The 14,545-nt window shown below is 37.4% G+C and overlaps 1 protein-coding gene and 1 long non-coding RNA gene across 2 annotated transcripts; both read left to right on the plus strand.

Moving 5' to 3' along the window:
* LOC130052793 (uncharacterized) lies at positions 1 to 3,306 on the plus strand. The gene is made up of 3 exons (XR_008801187.1): positions 1 to 137; positions 1,002 to 1,067; positions 2,789 to 3,306. It is a non-coding gene; the product is annotated as an uncharacterized LOC130052793 (long non-coding RNA).
* Positions 3,307 to 9,350: 6,044 nt separating this feature from the next.
* On the plus strand, positions 9,351 to 14,545 carry LOC130052792 (uncharacterized). Its single transcript, XM_056158776.1, has 4 exons — positions 9,351 to 9,418; positions 9,500 to 9,567; positions 13,256 to 13,384; positions 13,770 to 14,545. The coding sequence occupies exons 2-4, from the start codon at positions 9,546 to 9,548 to the stop codon at positions 14,066 to 14,068; spliced, it is 450 nt and encodes a 149-aa protein (XP_056014751.1). The 5' UTR covers positions 9,351 to 9,418; positions 9,500 to 9,545; the 3' UTR covers positions 14,069 to 14,545.

The following is a 14,545-nucleotide window of genomic DNA, read 5'->3' on the forward strand; positions in this document are numbered from 1 at the left end:
CAGAATCAAAACATGAATGCTTGAGAAGAGAAGTCGTTGAAGGCTATGCCTCTCGGCTTCTCTAAAGAGAATAAGAGTATGTGATGCACCAGTCTAGTGTAAACCACACGTAGAGTGTTTAAGGAAGTTTCTACGAAGTAAGTATAGATTTTGACGTTTCATACTTAGGACAGTTAGGACGACAAATACAATAACAAACATAATGATTAGGGTATCAAAAGGTAGTAAAATCACTGTTCGTGGCAGTGGACAGCTTTTTTTTTAATTCTGAAACGTGGGTAGGGGTATTATACTATACATCAAAATTAGGTTGAATGGTAAACCAATGAAGCATCCTATTTCCCCTTTATGTCAATACTTGTATATCATCTTTGTGTAGGTAATAATATATGAACATTAATTAATAATAATTAATAAATTACATGTAACCCCTACACACTGAATACTGGTACACAGAACATGCTCCGAGCAGGTGTACCTTTGTCACTTTAATTTTTTCTCATTTGAGCGAAATATCCATAACACCAAAACCCCATCCAAGTACCGTGCGAGGGGATTTAGAACTGTACACAGTGAGGAACTTCGTCTGCCCTTCTTAAATGGGGCCATCCACCTTCCCTCTCATCTACAGACCTTTTCCTGGACTATGTACATAGGTTTTCAAATGAATATCTTCAGTAACTGTCCATGTATATTAGTTTCATATTTACACTCATCTATATGCAAGAAAATATGGTGACACCTATATATTGTATATGAAGATTTACATTAGCACTCAACTACACTTAACACGTATTCTAAAATTAGATTACACATGTATTTATAAATCTGCAAGCACTTGTTTCATGCATGGGTCACCACCCATTACTAGTACATGTAAACTCAAGTAATTTTCAAAAATCTATTTTTTAGCTCACCTGAGCTGAAAACTCAAGTGAGCTTTTGTCTATTGTTTGTCCATTCGTCTGTTCCGTAAACTTTCCTATTTTCATCTTTTCCAGAACCACAGTCAGCAGGCCAATTTTAATCAAACTTGGTACAAATGATCCTTGAGTGAAGGACTGAAAGTTATTTGAATTTGATCAAATGAAGGGTCATGCCTCATTCAAAGGGGGAGAAAATCATGAAAAGGCAAAGATAGGGTGGGGTCTTTCATTTAAAAATCTGCTCAACAACTATTGGGCAAGAAAAGTTGAAATTTATATGGAAGCTGTCTGACGTGGTGCAGATTCAAGTTTGTTCAAATCATGGTCCCCGGGATTGGGGCGACATAGGGCTTGAAATAATTGATGGTCCGGGGCCGATGAATTATGGATTTGGGTTAGTGGTTTGTAAAGACCGTGTGCCCTTCACGCAAGTTATTAATTTTAACACTTATCAAAATTTCTCAACACTCAGGCTAGTTTATATTGTACGTGTATGTGTCCAGGTTAAACTTTCACATGCAAATTAACTTTTTGTCAAGTTGTACTATGAAGTAAGACAATGTAGTCTAGATATTTAATTGTTTTCGTAATTCGGTGACATTACACTTTAACAAATGACAGGAAAGGTGAAGATGATACCGACTCTATTCTACATCTTTAAGTGAAAACATGAATAAGAATAGTACGATTATGGTGTGTTTTAAACCCGCTGTTGATGCTAGTTTGAATAAACAAGATACTAGACCTAATCATGAAAATTGGGTCAGTCATTTCCATATCCACTGATCCGACGAGACAGTAAAAGTTATGAATTGACAGTATAAATTTAAGTTGATTAAGTGACCATTGAACAAAAAGAATTATTTCTAGCCCTGTCACAATATGGGATCGAAGTTTTACATGCGAATGCATAGGAAGAAATCTTTAAAAATCTTCTTAAGAACCCCTGGACCAGAAATTTACACGGAAGACTTAAAGTTTGTTCAAATCATGATACCCTGGGGTAAGGTGGAACCACGATATTGTCAGTCTCATTTATCTCTATTTTGGGAAACACCTCTGAGTTTGAAATCATGTTTAACTCAACAGGCTATTTACATAGTAGTATTTTAAATGCTTGTTTGACCTCCAAGAACAGTAATATCGGGCAATAGTAATTGCACACACCTGTCAGCTAGATGAGCCTGTGTTGCCGTTTTACTTAATTGGATAGGGACAGTTATGGATTAGTCAACATGGTCAAGTTAACTAGTAATTAATAATGAGATATATTGTGTTATACCTTCCTTGAAAAAGGGTTGTGAATTGGTATACACCTGTTGGTCTGTCCATCGGTCAGTAGACCAGGCTCAAAGACCATAAACTAAGAAGAAAATTAAGTCAAACTTTTGATTACTTATATCTTAAGATTTATCTAGCACAAATTAAAAAAAAAACCTGCAAGTGTATAACAATTCAAATGCAAACATACAATGTATACTGACAATTTTATTTGCTTATGAAAATCATTTTATAAGTTAGCTGGGTTTGAAATTTAGACTTATAAGTCTATTCTCCATTTATGGTCTTGAGGCCAAGTGTTGTTTGCTCAATATAAGAAAGATTTACTTGAAACACATTAAAACTTGTTAGAGAGTAGATGACGCCTGCTAATTTTTTAACGTTGAAGATCAAGGGTGTAATCTTCTCTAAATATTTGCCTATTATCTTGAGAATTTACACTTTGTTTGACAGACATCCAACTTGAATTTTAAGTTGTTGTTTTATGATACATACATATGTATTGTGACAAGGGGGATATATGTTTCTAAAACATTTCTTGTTTGCTACAATGATACAGCAATATAAATAACTTTTAACAGATATAGAGTCTCACCAGAAAGCAGTATCTCCGTTGAGAGAATTAGGAACTGACGAGACAGAGTTGGCAGCTGTAATCGGACTCCATTTATTTTCTCAGCTGATACCAGGCAAAAATCATGAGATTAACGATAGAACTAAGAATCTACCCAATGAGTGCCCATGTCAATTGCGAGATTGTAAACAGAAAATCCAGACTGGATGTACAACATTCAGTAAGATGATGTGTGACTTTTAGCTGACCTGAAGCTATCCTGATTAGAAGAGGTCCCCAGTACCCCTTGTTTGCATAAGAGGTAATTAAATGGGGTGGTCCTTTGGATAAGAACGCAAAAACCAAGGCCCCGTATCACAGCAGGTGTGACACAATTAAGATATCTTCCTGCTCAAAGGCCATAAGTGCCGAGTATGGGCCTAAATTTTGCAGCCCTTCACCAGCATTGGTGACATCTCCATTTGAATGAAAGATTTTCAAAAGGGTCGTTAAATGATATTCAACCAACCAACTTTCCTGAACAAAATTTGTTCATTATGTGTCAGAAGCATTAGCAATGTCAGCAGCGTGGTGTTGTTCTCCTTGCTTTTTTACAATTTCACCTTTTTAGGTCACCTGAAGTGACTCAGGTGACCTATTGTTATTCTTTGATAAATAGACCAATAATCAGCAATATCCCACTGGTAATTTCACTTTAATCCCAATGCAAATTTTAATTTTTTAATATTTCAGGACGATGCAATTGACATAACATTTTGTGTTGAACTTGTGTAATTTTTTTCTGTCCCTAATTATGCCCCCTGAATGGCCTTGCCTGTTATGTTAATTGCCACACTAAGTTGTAAATAATTGATTAGAGGCCTTGTATTTTACAGCTTCAGATGAAACTTGGCACGGCTATGTGGATATATTGTTAAATCAGACAGTAGTCGTCTTAGTGTTAGAAAACTCATCATTATCTGGAGACCAGTATCAAGGTGATGATAGTGGTGGTGGTGATGATGATGATGAAAGAGAGGGAATTCCAGGTCCACCAGCTTCAAAATAATTACGTAGACTAAGCAGCGAACACGATCCTTGTGAGAAAGTTCAGACTGGAAAATGCAGCAAGTCCCCCCTGCTTCATTTTACCGTCCTTGACCAAATTATTGCAGAAACCATTACAAATCCATTTACTCAGTTAAGGAGCAGATCTTTGTCAGGATGGTTTATCACTACATTTGGATGTACATTGTGGTTTTTCTGTATGATCCAAAAAATGATGTTCTTCTACAGCTCATACACAAATTATCTATTTGGTAACGAACAAACCAACTGTCAGTCACAACTGTTGTACAGATTTGAATGTTATTGAATTTCACGGAGTTTATGCGCAAAAACGTTGCAGATAAATATAGATTTAGCAATTCAAACTTCCATGGTATTGCTGGGAAGTTATTGAAGGATCGCAAAAATCTTGTAGCTGGAAAAACGTTTGGCATCGGCTTGAATACAATGATTTTTATTCTGAGAGAGTATTACAAACAGTTATGTTACATGGAAAAGAAGTTAGTAAACAATAGAATGTACGTTAAATTATAATCTCCTTATTTTGAAGATGAATATTACCATTATTTCTCTAACATATAAATTGAATCGAAGACTTTCTTCATAGTATTATATGATAAAATCTTAAGATATATGACCTCCATATCAAATGCAAATATACATGATATGCAAATAAAAAAAATTCATGTCTTTGTTGAATGACTTGACTTACTTGACTTATTCCAAGTGGAGCAAAGGGTTGCAACAACATCACACCAACGGACTCTGTTCTGGACTGCCCTCGTCAGCTGAGTCATTCCGGCTTCTTTCACTTCGCTCTCGACGGATCTTCTCCAGGACTGATTTCCTACTTTCCTTTTTCAATGTGGTTTCCACTCTAGTGATTGTCTTGTGATGTTGTCAGTTGATTTGTGGAGCGTATGGCCTATCCAGCCCCATTTTCTTTACTTGATGCCCTGGCCGATCGGATTTTGGCTGGTTCTTTTCCATAGGTCTACGTTCGAGATATTCTCCGGCCACCTGATGTTGAGGATGTGGCACAAGCACTTGTTGACGAATGTCCGTATCTTGTTAGTGATGGTGTTGGTTACTCGTCATGTCTCGGATCTGTAGAGGACTGCTTTGAGATTGCTGTTAAAGATGCGGACCTTGCTGCGCTGGGATAGGGCTCTGGAGTTGCAGATGGGTCGTGGGGTGTTGAATGCTACCCTTGCTTTGTTGATCCGGCTCTTAAAGTCTTCGTCTGCGCCGCCATCAATGTTGACCACGCTTCCTAGATAGACGAAGCGGTCGGTCTCCATGAGGTCCTTTCCGTGTAGCTGCAGTGGTTGGTTGAGTCGGTTGTTCATCCGAATCACCTCTGTTTTCTTGGTGTTGATCTTCAAGCCGTTTTTTGCTTGCCTCCTCCGCTAGTCGGGTTATCTTGGACTGGGCGTGTTGTTACTTGTGAGACAGAAGGCTGACGTCATCCGCAAAATCCAGGTCCTCTAGATGTTTGGCGAGGGTCCACTGGATGCCGGTGTTGCTGCCCTCAGTGAATCTTCTCATGATCCAGTCTATGACGATCAGGAAAATTGTCGGCGATAGTACACAGCCTTGCCTCACTTCGAAGGGGTTGGTCAGCTTCCCGTTGTTGATGATCTGGCAGTTTGAGTCCTCGTACAGCTTCCAGATAGTCTCCCTGTCGACGCTGTCGAATGCTTTCTCGAATTCGGCAAAGGTCGTGTAGAAGGGATATTGCCACTCTACACATTGCTCAATGATGATAGGCAGAGTGGCGATATGGTCCATGCACGATCGCTCCTGCCTGAAACCTGCCTGTTCTGCTCTCAGCTCCTTGTCTAATTCCTCTTTCATTCTCTCCAGGATGATTCTTGTGAGTACCTTGCTGGGAATGGACAGCAGCATGATTCCTCGCCCGTTGCTGCACTGGGAGAGGTCGCCTTTCTTCGGAAGCTTCACCAGGTACCCAAGTTTCCAGTCGGCAGGTACTTCCTCTTGTTCCCATATCTTTACTAGAAGAGGATGCAACAGCTCTGCTGGGCTTCTGGGGGGATGCCGTCAGGACCTGCTGCCTTACCGTTCTTCAAGGATTTGATGGCTTTGATGATTCCTGCCTTGCTTGGTGTATTGGTGTTGATGCTGAAGGGCTCTTCTGCTGGTGTTATGTTGATAACTACTTGCAGTGGTAGTCGGTTGAGGACTTCTTCAAAATGCTCCACCCATCTTCTTTTTTGCTCCTCGTCGCTTGCGATGATTTTCCCGCTCTTGTCCTTGACTGGCTTATTCGGGTTGAATCTCTTTCCTGACAGGGCCCTGGTGATCTCATACACTCTTTTCATGTTGTTCTGTCTATCTGTTATTTCTGCCTCTTCTGTCAGGTTGTGCACAAATTGCCTTTTATCATGCTTTGCGCTCTTCTTTACTTCTCGGTTCAGCTCCCAATACTATGCTCTGAGGTCCGCCTTCATCTGTTGATCATGACATATGTTGATTTCCTGTTTCATCTCTCTCCTACTCTTTATCTTCTACCAGGTTTCCTTCGTCAACCACTCCTTCTGCTATCTTTCCTCCCCAGGACTTTGGTGCAAGCTTCCTTCTAGGTTTTCTGTACTTCTACCCAATGGTTCTCTTTAATAGAATGCATGCATGTAAATTGCAACACGAGTTCTAAATAGATGTACATTTAATTGTGTAAATATATCACATGTATAGATGTACACACATGATGATGTCTCATGTGTTTATTTTTTTGGGAGGGGGCGTATCTTCTAATTTGCTGACATATTGCTATTGTTGTGTTGCACATGTGTACTAAATGTAATATTAGCTCACTTTAGCCGAAGTCTCGAGTGAACTATTTCGATAGAAATTTGTTCGTTGGCTGTCGTTATCGTAAACTTTTCACATTTTCATCTTCTTCTCCAAGTCAATTGCAACCAAACTTGGCAAAATGTTTCCTTGAATAAAGGGGATTCAAGTTTGTACAAATGAAGGGTCATATCCTTCTCCAAGGGGAGATAATGGCAAAATAGTGAAAATACATTAACAACTTTTAAAACTCTTCTTCTCCAGAACCACTGGGCCAACTTTAAACAAATTTGGCACATAGCATTCATGGATGAACAGAATTTAAGTTGGTTCAAATGAAGGAACATGCCCCCTACAAAGGGGAGATAAGAATGGGGTCATTTAAAAATATTCTCAAAACCACTGGGCCAGAAGAGTTTAAATTTATATGAAAGCTTTTTGACGTAGTGTAGATTCAAGTTTGTTGCAATTATGGCCCCTGGGAGTCAAATAGAACCACAATAGGAGATCAAAGTATATAATATGCAAATTTATAGGGAAAATCTTTAAAATTCTTCTTTCCAAGAACCACTTGGCAAGAAAAGTTTATATTCTAATGATAGCTTCCTGACATAGAGCTAATTCAAGTTTCTTAAAATCATAAGTCCAGGGGTAGGTAGGGGTCACATTTAGGATCAAATATTTACATGCCAATTTATAAAGATAATCTTTAAATATGGGTCAAGTTAACTCTGGTAAGCGATGTGGCCCATGCGCCTCTTGTTCAATATTCGTTTATTGATGATTGTCTCATATAAAAACAAGCAAAACAGACCAATGTTGTAACCAATCCTGGTGATAGTTTGCATGAAGAATAGGTGATATCTCCATTTACAAAATATTTTATCGGAGTATCTGTGTACATGCAAGGTGAAGATAACGAACAGTGATCAATCTCATAACTCCTACAAGCAATACAAAATAGATAGTTGGACAAACACGAACCCCTGGACATACCAGGGGTGGGATCAGGTGCCTAGGAGGAGTAAGCATCCCCTGTTGACCGGTCACACCCGCCGTGAGCCCCATATCCTGATCAGGTAAACGGAGTTATCCGCAGTCAAATCAGTGTGCCAAGAACGGCTTAACAATCGGTATGAATCACTTCAGACAGCATTTGACCCAATGCGAGGTTGTATTGACGAACTAGATCGTTATAACGACCATAGAATTTGCGAAATGCTGACTTCAATCGAGACTGTTAACAATCGGTATGAAACACGTCAGACAGCATTTGACCCAATGCGAGGTTGTATTGACGAACTAGATCGTTATAACGACCATACAATTTGCGAAATGCTGACTTCAATCGATGTACGAGAATGTTCTTTTTGTACAGTGCCCCCTATTCAAGGCATATTAGTCTCAATCGCATGCATTACAAATTTAAGAGTTGAGCAAGCACGGACCCCTGGATACACCAGAGGTGGGAGACAGTACATATCCTTGATACAGGTAACAACCCATCAATGCAGTTTAAATAACAGAGAGAAACCTCGTGGGTTCCTACGGTGGTAAAAAACCTTAATGAATCAAGTATATTGAAAACATAAACATAAGCAATTGTATTTTTGGCTACAGTGTAAGTTACATGATATGAGTGATCAAAGTTCGTTAAAATGAATATCTCAAATAATAGGCCATGTTTGTCACATACCACTTTAATAAAATGCAACAAACATGATATAGGGGCCTCATTGGCGCTCAAAATCACACGGCCTCCCATCTCTGTCGGCGCGGGTTCGAATCCCGCTCGCGCCGGTAAGTGAGAAAGTTTCTTAGTTTACTTTCGGAAGGTCGGTGGTCTCTTCTCTTCCAACAATAAAATTGGGCGCCACCAGATAACTGAAAAATTATTGAGTGTGGCGGGAAAACGTCAATCAATCAATCAAACATTATATACGACTAAACAGTTGCAAATGATACATTGGGCTATATTTCACCATAAAAATAATATTAACTCATTCAATTTATTTCAAAAATAGGCTATTATAGACCATTTCCTATGTAATGATCGACTGAAATGCAATTTGTACGTGTTACTATAAATAGAATGACCTTGACCTACATTTAGGTCTCACGATTGATTCACACTGGAGATTAACAATACATAAAAATAGTATCCTTGAAAGGTTTTGACCTCCTTTGAGGAACATTTTTCTGTTTGCCCGTTTCTAAAACTAGCACTTATTTAGAACTGCTATGTTGTTTTAACGGTCAGACAGATTCGTTTGTCTGTGGTCAGTTAATAGAGCACCTGACTAGATATTCAGGGGCCTGTGTTCGAATCCTGGTCTGGTTCGTTGCAGTTTCTCCCTTCCTGTTACATCATGTACAAAGGGCAATAACTCTAATAGAATAATAGTAATGGTAAACAAAGGCACTCCGGTGTATATACAAACAGAAAACCATCACAAAATGAAACCAGGAATTTTGTTATTAGTTCGTTTGAAATACTCTCTGAAACACGACTAGGAATTAGGATTAATATATGATTAATTACACCTGACGAGTGACTCCACAGTTTAATTAGTAATTATATCGTATTGTAACTGTACTTGTATGTGGCAGGCGAAAGCTGGTACATACAACTGTCGATAGTAAAAACAAGGATATACTACATTTAAACTTAATATTTCCTTCAGAACTTGCTATTCCAAAAGTCAAAAGCACGTCGCTGGTTGATCACTAAAGTCAAGTTATCTCTTAAAGTGACACATTTTCAAATACTGTGTTGTATGTGAGTACAAAACAGCACAAGTTTCCGAAGTGTTATCAAAACTAACCAATGCGCTAGTTATATTTCTTTTTCCTTTCTCAGTTAAACTTCAAGAAACACTGAGAAGACCAGGCCAGTACTTGTTCTAATGGCAATTTCTACTATAACAGGTAAAGTTGTCTGTTTTAATGCACGTACTATTTCAGCTTATATTTCACATAGAATTTTCAAAATAGAATTTAAAACAACATCTGTCTCTGTCTCTGTCTCTCTCTCTCTCTCTCTCTCTCTCTCTGTCTCTCTCTCTCTCTCTCTCTCTCTCTCTCTCTCTCTCTCTCTCTCTCTCTCTCTCTCTCTCTCTCACAAAAATTGCATTGAACTCACAAATTAACACAACAAGTGAAGAAATAGCTATGAAAAGCTCTTCGCTATATGTAAATGTAGGTTTACATGAAGTAACTGTATCCCACTTCCATTTTCATTACTCCTGTAGAGTATAAAGTAATCGCGGAGAATGTATACGATATATATATATATATATATATATATATATATATATATATGTATATATATATATATATATATATATATATATATATACAGTGCGGTAAACGCGGATATCGTATCAGACCACTACCCCCACCATACCGTGGTGTGTTAATACTTCCCGCGCTATCCCTCTGTGGGATTTCATCGTGGGACAGATTTACACCCCCGCGGTGTGAAGTACCATTATTTACCAGTGAGGACAAACAACCTGTCCAAAAGCTATTTTATTGCTTATCTACATCAATCTCGCATTACATACCGGTATAATCCCGTGGGGATCCGGGTTAGAATATTTCCTCAGTACCCCTTGCTTGTCGTAGAGGCGACTAAATGGGGTGGTCCTTCGGATGAGACCGCAAAAACCGAGGTTCCGTGTCACAGCAGGTGTGGCACGATAAAGATCCCTCCCTTCTCAAAAGCCATAAACGCCGAGCATACGCCGAAATTTTGCAGCCCTTCACCGGCAGTGGTGGCGTCTCCATGTGGGTGAGATATTCTCGAGAGGGACTTAAACAATATTCAATCAATCATACCGATATATCAAATAAATAATTTAAAGAAAAAAATTAAATTAAAATCAGGGACCTTTATTGGTCCCCACTAAGACCGGATACGGATCAGCATTGGCCGTATTGTATATATATATACATTTATAGATATAATGTATTAATGTATATACAATATGTTGGTGTTTCTGAATCTAATGTTCTAAACAATTATATATTTCCGTTGAGTGGAATGTACTACATAGTATGGGTTTATTTATCAAAATGTTACGCATTACATGTACATGTAGATCTTTCGGGCCATTATTTTACCTGCAATACAATTAACCAAAACGACAGATTTACACGTATACTGAACATGCTTTTTAACATAAAGATAAATAATCAAGTTATTTTTATTAATAATTATACGAGCTCAGACATTTATAATAGTTTGCTTCAAGGCAAATTCTTTCAAGAAATAAAGGAGCTAAACCAACCCAAAGTATTTAGCAAGTTATGATATATTGAGATTTTGAACGAAACGTATCTTGACGGTTGATAGTTTTACATATAATTTCCGTATTTAGTTGAAAATAACTATTTGAATAACAATGATATTTGTAATAATTTCTGATTGGTTTTAGGTCACCTGAGTAAACTGAGGTGACCTATTGCAATCGGTTGTCGTCCGACGTCGTGCGTCGTCCGTCATACGTTAACAATTGAACATTTTTAACTTCTTCGTGATAACTACCAGTCCAAATCTTTTCAAATTTGTTATGAAGCATCTTTGGAAAAAGGGGGACATGAATTGTAAATTTCAGGCCTCCAGCACTCCTGGGGTCTACGGACAAGGCAAAAACTGCCCAAAATTGACACATTTTCCAAAATCTTCTCAAGAACCGCACACGTGTAAGAAAAACTAAATGCATGGTGATAGAGAGCAGGAAGGCCTCTACCAAAATTGTAAATTTCATGATCCCCGGGGTAGAGGTTCTGACCCCAGGGCGGGGCCAAACTTGGTATATAGTGTTTATGTGTAAAACACTTAAATAACATATTCTTTAGTGCTATTGATACTATATTGAAAGTGAATAGATATTTAGAAAGAGCAGGTAGCCCTGTACCACAATTGTAAATTTGATGATCCCAGGGGTAGGGGTTCTGACCCCAGGGCGGGACCAAACTTGGTATATAGTGTTTATGTGTAAAACACTTAAATAACATCTTCTGTAGTGCTATTGATACTAAATTGAAACTAAAGGGATAGAGGAGGTAGTCTTTTATCAAAATTGTAAATTTAATGATCCCCAGAGTAAGGGTTCTGACCCCAGGGTTGGGCCAAACATCGTATATAGTATTGATGTGAAAGTTTGCTGATACTGAATAAAATCTAAATGCATACCTAGGAATAGCAGAAATGGATGTACAAAATATGGTGAATTTCAATCAAAACCCAGGGTGATGACTTTAGGATGAGTCCAAATTAGTCATATCTTTTGATGTTAATACACCTAATATTCAAAGCCTTTTATCAGTGTATGCACTTTTGAAGGCAGTGAAGATTTAAGACTAAATCTTGTTTTATACTGTTGCTTAACATTAGAATTTAGCTTAGATATTCAGAACAGGAAATGTTTTCTAGATTCATATCCCATGGAAGTAGTGATACATTTTCACTAGTATTTAGGTGACCGATAAGGCCTGTGGGCCTCTTTTTTTTCAGCGGCGGTATCTATGACCGAATGTGCTTTTAATAATTTAGTTTTAAACGTGTTTAGGTATTAGCAGTATCACAACAAATGAATACCATGCCTTCAAAGAAAATATCGATAACATATATACATGTATGCAGCATATGTATTCAAGGAAAAACCGTGCATAGCTTAGATTTGATAATCATTTTAAAAAATATCATGATACTAACACAATTTACAATGACCGAAGCAATAATATCACGAGATTTGTAAACAGGGAAAGTACGAAGTCTATTCATATTCCTAAATTGAATGTTGTCCTTTGTGTTAAGACCCGCTTACTTTGTTTATCATTATTCAGGAAGGAGTACTCTGACGAAAACTGCTTGTGATAGGGTTTAAAAATCAATTGATTTAAAATAATAATAATTTTAAAAAAATGACAAAGGGGACTATTAAAACTATTCAGAGACCATCTTCTATGGAATCTTTGTATACAATTTAAACTTTTGTACAGTAGAATTGCTTTTATTGGTCACGGAAGAAGGGCCGATTCCAATGGTTGTTTCACCTCATCCTTTATTGTTGTGTTGTGCTTATGTCTCCCCTGTTATTAAATGTGTTTAAAAAGCAGCATTATTTTGGATGTATTGGAATAAAGTAGCGAATTCAGAGAATCGTCGTGGAGCTGTTGAATTCAAAAACTTTGTGGAACTATTTCTCTTTTAGAATTCATTTAAACTGCTGTAGTTAATGATTTAATTCGATATCTTTATGATCAGTTTTCTAAATGAATTGGTTGGCAGGTATGTTATTCTCACTTAAATTTTTAACTAAATGCTTTCGAGTTCTACGGTTTGTTATTAATAATGTTTTGTCCTCAAGAATTCACGATGCACTAACGCGCAACTTTAACCCCTATACAAAAGTATTGTTGGAATTTTCGCTCTCTGACATGTTTGTTAACAAAGTAGCCTATGTACTATGTAAAATGTACGTAAGAAAGGGATGACGTCAAACGCTGCGTAGGGAGACATGGTGTTATATCCAAAATATATGTAATTGATGATATCCATTGGATAGAGGAGTAAACACACATGTGATGTATAATATATATTCTGCAGTATGTGACACTGGATACTACGGTCCAAATTGCTCCCTGTCTTGTCGATACCCAAGTTATGGAGCTGACTGTCAGACTGAATGCAAATGTGTGCAGGATCTGTGTAATCATATATCAGGATGCGATTACGGTAAGATGGATGATAAAAATACAGCAATATACACTGTTAGCAAAGTGCTAGGGATGAGGAATATTGCTTTATCATCAACGTAATTCGTTATATCCAATGAATTTATTTAGTAATACACGCTTTTAGCGAAGTGCTAGGAATGAGGAATTTTGATTCATTATACATAAACGTAATTCCCCATATCCAATGAGTTTATAATTAGCTCTAAAACTATAGGAAATGTCTATCTGTCCGCTGTAGGCTTGAAATCATTATAAACGTGTTTGCTTTAACTGTGTTTTACTGTATTTGACTAGATCTACTGATATATTAAGCTTAGTGAATGTTTAAATTATTGCCACACACGACTATCTTCATTAATTAAAAAATGAAAAATGACTTGCAGACAGGGGAGACCATGGTTCAGGTATGGATATCCTCATCGTTGCTGTGACAGTGGGTGGAATTTTCATCATTATTGGAGCCTTTGTTGTTATTTCTATTGCTAACAGGAAGTTTTTCACCAGACATGTACGGAAAAACGCCCATTATGTTGCATCTGTGGTGGCAGAACAATCTGACAACACATACAATAGTCTTGCACATCATAGAACGGCCTGCCCAAACAACATCACCATGGGAACCGATAATGGAATATATGCGTTAGCGAATACCATGAGATACGAAACTATCAATGCACAATGACAATCAAATAGTTCACTTAGTTACCTTGATAGTAAATGCTTGCAATAGCAAAGACATGTAATTTTGTATGACAAAATATGTTACTAAGATTAGACCACATATTTCTTTCTGGGCCGTTTTTATTACTGAAGTGACTGAAGATTAACAAAGATCAATCACATCTAATTAAAGTTTGCACAAAGAAGTAAAATTCCTATCCGTTTTGGTCAATACGAAAAAAAACAACAATAATCACCAAATCAAAAACAGCACTACTCTCGAATGCAGATCCTTTGAAAAACCTAATCTGTAATTTAGAATTACAGTCTACTCCACTTATACTGAAGTCACTTATATTGAACTATATGTTATGTTGAAGTCACTTATCTTGAACTATCTGTTACATTGAAGTCACTTATATTGAGTTATCTGTTACATTGGAGTCACTTATATTGAACTATCTGTTACATTGAAGTCACTTATATTGAGTTATCTGTT

The sequence above is a fragment of the Ostrea edulis genome, chromosome 3, assembly GCF_947568905.1.
Source record: "Ostrea edulis chromosome 3, xbOstEdul1.1, whole genome shotgun sequence".
In the NCBI taxonomy this organism is placed as follows: domain Eukaryota; kingdom Metazoa; phylum Mollusca; class Bivalvia; order Ostreida; family Ostreidae; genus Ostrea; species Ostrea edulis.